Consider the following 8,266-nt stretch of genomic DNA (forward strand, 5'->3'; position numbering starts at 1 on the left):
GACAGGAACTCCACAAGAAGAACAACAGAACAAGAAAATTTGAACACAGGGAACTTCCCAGAGACTCATATTCCAACCAAGGACTATTCATGGAGATAACCTAGAACCCCTTCACAGATGTAGCCCATGGCCGTTCAGTGTCCAAGTGGGTTACCTAGTAATGGGAAGAGGGACTGCCTGTGACATAATCTGATTGGCCTGCTCTTTGATCACCTCCTCCTGAGGGGGTAGCAGCCTTACCAGGCCACAGAAGAGGACAATGCAGCCACTTTTGATGAGAACTGATAGACTAAGATCAAAAAGGAGAGGAAAACATCCCCTATCAGTGGACTTGGAGAGAGGCATGCATGCAGAAAGGGGAGGGAGGGTGGGATCCGGAGGGGAGGAGGTAGGAGCTTATGGGGGGATACAAAATGAATAAAGTGTAATTAATAAAAAATAAAAAAAGTTAAAAAAAATCTAGGCTAGCTCTTCTGCCATTTCTGTCTCATGTAAAGAAGAAATAAATGAGACAAAGATCTATTTTTTCTCTCAGAACTGAAAATATGTGTGTGTAAATAATTTAGTAAAAATGTGTGTGTAAATAATTTAGTAATACACACACACGCACACACACATACACACACACACACACTTCTGTGAAATACAAATCACCCAAACAAAAGAACCCTGGCTATTTCAGATGCCACTTCCATCCTGCACAATTTCTTCAGGAATTTGGTTAGTTATGTCTTTTAAATATCTTCCAATTTTTCCCTCCTGGGTTCAGTTAGTCTATCAACACCACTTCTTGGAACACTGTGAGATATGTGTTCTAACTTACTATTATTTGTGTACTGTCACCCACATTGCTTTCTTACCCACTCACCATGTCTGCTACATGGAAAATAGAACCAGACTAACTACAAATTAAAAATTTTCATTCTTTCACAAATAACCACAATATAATAATGTTTTATATCTGTATCATCTTTCTTTTCATGTTTGTAAAGATTTTACAACTTTGGCCCACAGACAGTGCATCAAAGACAGTTGAAGTGTTTACCAGTTAATTCGGGGAATTCTGAAGCAAGAAATTCTTGGGCCTTGAGCCAATCCTTGGTTCTTGACACTCACCCTCTTTTTCTGTCCTGTGCTCTATGCCCCTTTTTCCACCTTGTGCTCCTAGAAAACAATAGTGGTTAAAAGTCTCTTTATACTTAGATTCTAGAAAATTTCTCTCTGGAAAACCTCATCTGATGGGAGTTAGGATTCTCAAATTGCATCATTTCTTACTTGTGAGAAAGTCAGATGTGCTGTAGGGTCACCACATTCTTTTCATAAGCTGAACTTACTCCACTCAGAAACTGTACAAAACCCACTGCAACTTTTGAGCAACTTTTCTGATGGCCTGTGTCTGAAGGTGACCTGTACTTGGTCTGAAGCAAGTTAGCTCTATGTCTAGACAAAGCATCTAAGAGAATCAGCTTAAAGGGGGAAGGTTAATGCTAAATTACAGTGTCGGTCATTTCATCCTATACCCAGTCATTTGCATTGCGGTGAGCAACTGTTGAGGAAGAATGCCAAATCAAGGTGCACATGGTAGAGCAAAGGTCTGTCTCTCATAATAGGGAGATGTAAAGACAGCAATGATATAAGAACAAAATATTTTTTTAAAAGTTGTGCCTCTGCTGTGGTACTTCCTTCGAAGGAGGCCCACTTTAACAACCCATCAAAATGAAGTTAGAAGCCTCAGGATCCAAACAGCTCTAAATAGTGCTACCGTCCAAAGTTCATGACTGCCACATCTGAGCTTTGGGGAGGACATTTGATATCCAAGACACTGCAGTCAGCACTGGGCTTTACTCAGAGGCTGGAAAGCAAACAAAACCCACAGAAAAACCTATGATTTTGCTGGTTGAAATGAAGAAACACTGTGATCAGCTCTTCAGTTAGTCTGCCCATAAATCCTGCTTTCTCCTCACAGCCATGCTAGAGCTTCAGAGTAGAAGGGGTAGGAAGCCATGCTTTTCTTCTTCCTCCCAAACAGTGACTTACTGCAAAAATTCCTTTTCGGAACCATCACAGAATTAGTCTTTAAGACAATTTATTAAGTACAGAGAGGTGGCAAGATTGAAGATGAAGTATCTATCATTAATTAGTAAGGTTTCTATGAGACCCAAAAGAGCTAAAGTCTTCAAATGGTAAAAAGAACTGAGGTCTCAGCTTGTACTTCAGTGATAAGGAAACCTTTTATTCATGAGGCCTTGGGTCCAGTTTCGGCAACAGAAGGAAAAGCAGTAACTGGAGAGAAATGAAGTTAAGATTACTGCTGAATGCTGAATACTTTTTTGCTTACAAAAGACAAGTGCATTATGGTTGAACACAGTTTTGAGAAGTGATATTGCAAATCACTGATTATCTGACTTTTCTTACCATATGTTTGGCATAAGTCATTAGGCATGTCGATTTCTCTGACCAGTCTCCTAGAAATTATAGGGAGATAAATGGCTGTAAAGAAGAGTTTTATTAGAAATGTTATAGTGGCTTTACAGAATGGTTGTTTCACCTTATCCTGGGCTGTTATACACAGATGTCAATGCTGACAGTTCATGTCAGAAAATGGCAGCTCAACATTGCATGGTTGATGCTAATAAAGAGTGATTCTTCTACAATATTTGTTAGTTGGAATACACTGCAAAGCAGCATGCTATGCATTCATTTTTAAGATTAGCTTTAAATTTTTATTGTTCTTTGGCTTGCAATTACAATAAGTACAAGGAGAATATTTAGATTCTTTATGTTTACAAACTGTAAGTTTTATTATATTCCAATTCTAGGTGTATTAAGAAATAATTATTTTGCCTCACATAGTGAAATAATATTCCGAAGATATATAGGTGTGATTAGAGCCATTTCACTAGTCAAGGTAACACAATGATTTTCAAAAGTGATATTTATAGCTGGTAGTATGTGTACTCATCATTCTCTATCTGAGCTCATGTTATCGTAATGAATGGAGCAAGCTACTCTTGTAGCAGAAAGGATAGAACATGCAAAAAATTAAAAATAAATCCAGGAAACAAAACTTCACAAATTCTACCACTACAGCAATTGGTAGGACTCAAAGAAATGATAAGACAAAGAGACAGAAAATAACTAGCAGAATTTAACTATGAAGAGAACAGTAGCACCAAGGCTAGGAAAAAACTGCTGAGAATCTGTGATTGGCGCTTATAACTTCTTTTATTATTTTTTTAAGACAGGGTTTCTCTGTGTAGCCTTGGCTGTCCTGGACTTGCTCTGTAGACCAGACTGGCCTCCAACCACAAATATCTGCCTGTCTTGCCTCCCTGGGTGCTGGGATTAAAGATGTGTGTCACCATGCCTGGGTTTTGCACTTAACATTTCTAACATGGGTTTTTCTCACCCAGTCCAGCACTTAAGCAATTCAGAGCAGCCTGTTACTTATACACAGTTATTGGCATTGGGATTAGCTTGAAGTTCACATTAATTCACATCTAGGTAGAAAAGAGTTTCCCTCTCCCATTTGGCTAATGTTCCTTTAAGAGAAAATTCTTTAAGTTATCTTAACCTATGAAAATACAATGAAACTTACATTTGTTTTAAAGGTAAATGTTTCTGAGAAATTTCATATTACTAAATTCAGTGACACCCAGTTTGATCATGGCTACATACCCAGATTAATTGTTGACTCCACCCTATTCCCTTCCTCAACTCCATTTTTGAAAATCTAGGTTAGAAGATAGCCATAGGAAAAAATGACATCTTCAAAACAAACTTCAGATCTTATGTGAGAACACTAGCTTCTCCAATATGTATAAGGCACATTGGGGCCTGACTTCCAAATAGTTACATGGTCACTTTGCTTCTCCAAATACTTAAATACATAAAGTTGCTGATGAGAACTCTAAGTAGGACTTTTCCCCCTTGAGACAAGAGCAAGCTTTTAACCTAAATTCTTTTTAGGTAAGAAACATAAATAAATTCAACTTGTCTTTTATTTTTTAAATTTATTTATTTATTTTTAATTACAATTTATTCACTTTGTATCCCACATGTAGCCCCCTCTATCATCCCCTCCCAACCCCACCCTCTCTCCCCCTTCTCCTCCCATGCCCCTCCCCAAGTCCACTGATAAGAGAGGTCTTCTTACTCTTCCATCTGACCCCAGCCTATCAGGTCTCATCAGGATTGGCTGCATTGTCTTCCTCTGTGGCCTGGCAAGGCTGCTTCCCCCTCAGGGGGAGGGGATCAAGAGCCCACCACTGAGTTCATGTCAGAGACAGTCCCTGTTCCTCTTACAAGGGAACCCACTTGGACACTGAGCTGCCATGAACTACATTTGTACAGGGGTTTTAAGTTATCTCTATGCATGGTCCATGGTCGGAATATCAGTGTCAGAAAAGACCCCTGGGCCCAGATTTTTTTTGGTTCTATTGCTCTCCTTGTAAAGCCTCCAGGTCTTGTTTTTGATGCTTTTAGGAACTTTATTTTCCTTCCACTGTTCCCTTTGCTCACATCTCCAGAGCAGCTCAGTCCACTCAGTGGTAGTTCTAACCCATTCAGTGGCTTGCACTGTGGGATCTGCTGATCAAATTCTCTCTGGGCATCAGGCCACTCCAGTCTTCAGTAGGAAGCTGCCAGATGAATACAGAGGGCAGCTGCATACCCTCAGACCAGTTGTAATGCCAGGTTCACGAGACCCTCAGAGACCAACAGGAGACAACTTTATGCAATAGCAGGAGAGCTTTATTACAAGAGCAATCGAACTCGGGACCCATGTCTCACTGACGCAGCAGTGGAGAAGTGGAACCCCAACCCAAGCTCTGAGTGAGCAGTGTTTTTAAAGGGAAAGTCTGTGATCAGGGGGTTTCCACAACAGCAAGCAGCAGGGCACATGTTTTCATGTCAGCAAACACGAGGGCAAATGTTTTGACATTACAGGATTAGGTAAAAGTTAGAGGGGCGAGGTGACTTTCTCTCTGACACAATTGCCTAAGGCATATGATATTCTTTTAAACTATATCTGAAACATTGGGGAGATTTTTTCCACCTGATTCTCATCGATTATTGCCAGGGAGATTGTCTCTATTTTCTATGAAGTATTTTATCTGTGATATTTCCTAAAGGCTGTTGCTAGGAAAATTAACTTTGTTCTCTGCCAAGTGTACATTCTGTGATATTTCCTAGTACCTGAATTCAGCTCCCAGTCAAGACGGCTCTTTATTTCAAAAGGTAGTTATACTCAGGTTAACTATACCCAGGCTAACTTAAACTCTTCAGTCTGCAACCTCAGGCTAAGCAGCAGTGAAATCAGGAGCTGGGATCAATCATGAAATTTCTCCTTGGTTACAGCCTTCTCAGCAGTAGCCTGCCCCTCCTTCTTAACCTTCTTTGGGTCTCTGAAGAAGAAGAGATCAAGCATAAGCTCCCACAGGTGCTCAGGGAAGACAGTGCTGTGCATGTGGAGAATTTTGTGAGCCAGTAGCTGCAACAGACCCACAGAGTGAGCACCCTTGTTGTCGAGACACCAACATTTGCATAGTACAGAGGAGAATCTGAGTTACACAGAGCAATGATATAAGACATAAGATGCCTCTGTGTGGGGCTGGTGGTCAGCCCTGAGATTAGTCACAGCTAGAAGCCATAGTTCCCTGAAGGCTGGTTACTGGAGATATTGGGCATTAAATGGCCAGCTCTTGGATTTGGTTTCAATGGCAGGCACAAACTTCAATCTGACTTGCCGGTTGTATTGGTTCCAGGAGAAGATAATGCTGACATCAGTAGCATTATGTTCTCTCAAGAGAAGAATAGTTTCAACTGTGGGCAACATTTTCAACCAGGAACTCTTTGCATGAATGATATAACCAACACTTTTCTTTTTGTAGGTACATTGTTCCATGTAGAAGTCAAGGTTGGTACCACCTAAGTGATTTCCTGCAGCAAGGAATTTGTCCATCCCATTTGCCTTTCTGAGTGAAAATTGATCATCTTACCCAGGGTCCTCCTTCTTATTTAACTTATTTAGGTGTACAGATTGTGTAGTATGTTTATCCTATTATATACGTTAATACTCAATTATAAGTGAGTATACATCATGTGTGTCTTTCTGCTTCTGGGATAACACACTCAGGATGATTTTTTCTAGTACCTACCATTTGCTTGCAAATTTCATGATTTCCTTGTTTTTAAATTGCTGAGCAGTATTACATTGTGTAAATGTAGCACAATTTCTGTATCCATTCCTCCGTTGAAGGATTGTTTCCAGATTCTGGCTATTACGAATAAAGCTGCTACAAACATGGTTGAGCAAATGTCCTCGTTATATACTTGAGCATCTTTTGGATATATGCCTAGGAGAGGTATAGTTGGATCTGGAAGTAGTGCTATTCCTAAGAAAGTGCTTTTTTGAGAAAGCACCAGGTTGATTTCCAAAGTGTTTGTACAAGTTTACATTTCCACCAGCAATGGAGGAGGGTTCCCCTTTCTCCACATACTCTCCAGCATGTGTTGTCACTTAAGATTTTTTATATTTTTATTAATTACAGTTTGTTCACTTTGTATCCCATATCTAGCCCCTTCCCCCATCTTCTCCCAATCCCACTCTCCCTCAGTCTTCTTCTTCTATGCCCCCCCCAAGTCCAATAATAGTGAGGTCCTCCTCCCCTTCCATCTGATCCTAATCGATCAGGTCTCACCAGGACTGGCTTCTTTGTCTTCCTCTGTGGACTGGTAAGGCTGCCCCCCCCTCAGGTGGAGGTGATCAAAGAGCCAGTCCATGAGTGAGGTATCCCAGAAGCAGAAAGACAGACATAATATATTCTCACATATAAGTGGATATTAAACATATAAGATAATCTTATTAAAATTTGTACACCTAAATAAGCTAATCAAGAAGGAGGACTCTAGGTAAGAGGCTCAACCTTCATTCAGAAAGGCAAAAAAGAGACACATTGGAAGAGGGAGAAAACAGGGGACAAGACAGAGGGCCTCTGAAAGACTCCCCCCAGCAACGTATCAAAACATATGCTGAGATTCAAAGCCAAACTTTGGGCAGACTGCAGGGAATCTTATGAAAGAACAGGGAAATAGAAAGACCTAGAGGGAACAGGAGCTCCCAAAGGAAAGCAACAGAACCAAAAATCGGCACAGGTGTATTTTCTGAGACTGATACTCCAAACAAGGACCATGCATGGAGATAACTTAAAACCCCTGCAAAGAACTAGCACATGGCAGCTCAGTGTCGAAGAGGATTCCCCAATAATAGGAACAGGGACCATCACTTGAGTTTTGCTTGTATCCATTCTAATGGAGGTAAGGTGAAATCTCAGGTTGTTTTGATTTGCATTTTCCTGATGATTAAGGACACTGAGCATTTCTTAGGTGTTTCTCTGTCATTTAATATTCCACTATGGAGAATTCTCTGTTTAGCTCTATACCCCATTTTTTTTATTGGATTACTTGATTTGTTGCTTTCTTTTTTTTTTTTTTTTTTTAATGAGCCAAAAATTTTATTTAATTCATTTCTTGCATTTGAAGTATTCCTCGATGACATCCTTGGCCTGAGATTCTTTGCCATAATCCTTAACCACTACACAACTGCAACCAACCACTTTCCGTGGTTTCCCCTCTCGATCGATTTTACAGAGGCCTACCCATTCCCCTAGCTTCTTGTTGTCGTCAACCTTAATCAGGTTGATCTGGTGCTCAGCACAGAGGGCCTCCACCAGCTTGACGTACATGGGCTCATCACAGTTGGATGCAAGCACACAAAGATGGGCCTGGCGCTTGTCTAAGGCTTTGGCAGCTTCGCGTATGCCACGTGCTAGGCCATCGTGGATGAGGGCGGTCTTCAGCACCTCTTGTAGAGCAGTATTGACGTCCATTACACCTCCAGCAGCAATGCCTTCCTCGGCCATGGCGGTGGGTTACGGGTGAGGCCGAATCTTGAACCCACCCGAGCCTCCGCCTCCGCGCAACTCAGCGGCGGCAGGGGAAAAGGCCTGTTGCTTTCTTTTTGATTTGTTGCTTTTAGCTTCTTGAAATTCCACCTAATTTCTATCTTCATAGTATATTGTGTTTTTGAAATGATTGTTGATTTTTTTTCTTTAGTATATGAAATGGTAAACTTAAAGAAATTCTATGGTTGTCACTTGAGTTTTTTTATGATCATAGAATATATTTTTATTCATCTGTATAATTTTATTTATGTTGTCAATATTTTATAGGCTTTAATGAATGTATCTTTCAGCTATTAGCTATG

General features: G+C 40.5%; 1 protein-coding gene across 1 annotated transcript; it reads right to left on the reverse strand.

Annotated features, from left to right (window-relative positions):
• Positions 1-7,476: 7,476 nt before the first annotated feature.
• Positions 7,477-8,006, reverse strand: LOC132656861 (small ribosomal subunit protein eS12). Its single transcript, XM_060392419.1, has one exon. It carries the CDS (start codon positions 7,920-7,922, stop codon positions 7,524-7,526), a length of 399 nt encoding a protein of 132 aa, XP_060248402.1. The 5' UTR covers positions 7,923-8,006; the 3' UTR covers positions 7,477-7,523.
• Between the last annotated feature and the right edge of the window lie 260 nt (positions 8,007-8,266).

This window comes from Meriones unguiculatus, chromosome 10, assembly GCF_030254825.1.
Source record: "Meriones unguiculatus strain TT.TT164.6M chromosome 10, Bangor_MerUng_6.1, whole genome shotgun sequence".
Classification (NCBI taxonomy): domain Eukaryota; kingdom Metazoa; phylum Chordata; class Mammalia; order Rodentia; family Muridae; genus Meriones; species Meriones unguiculatus.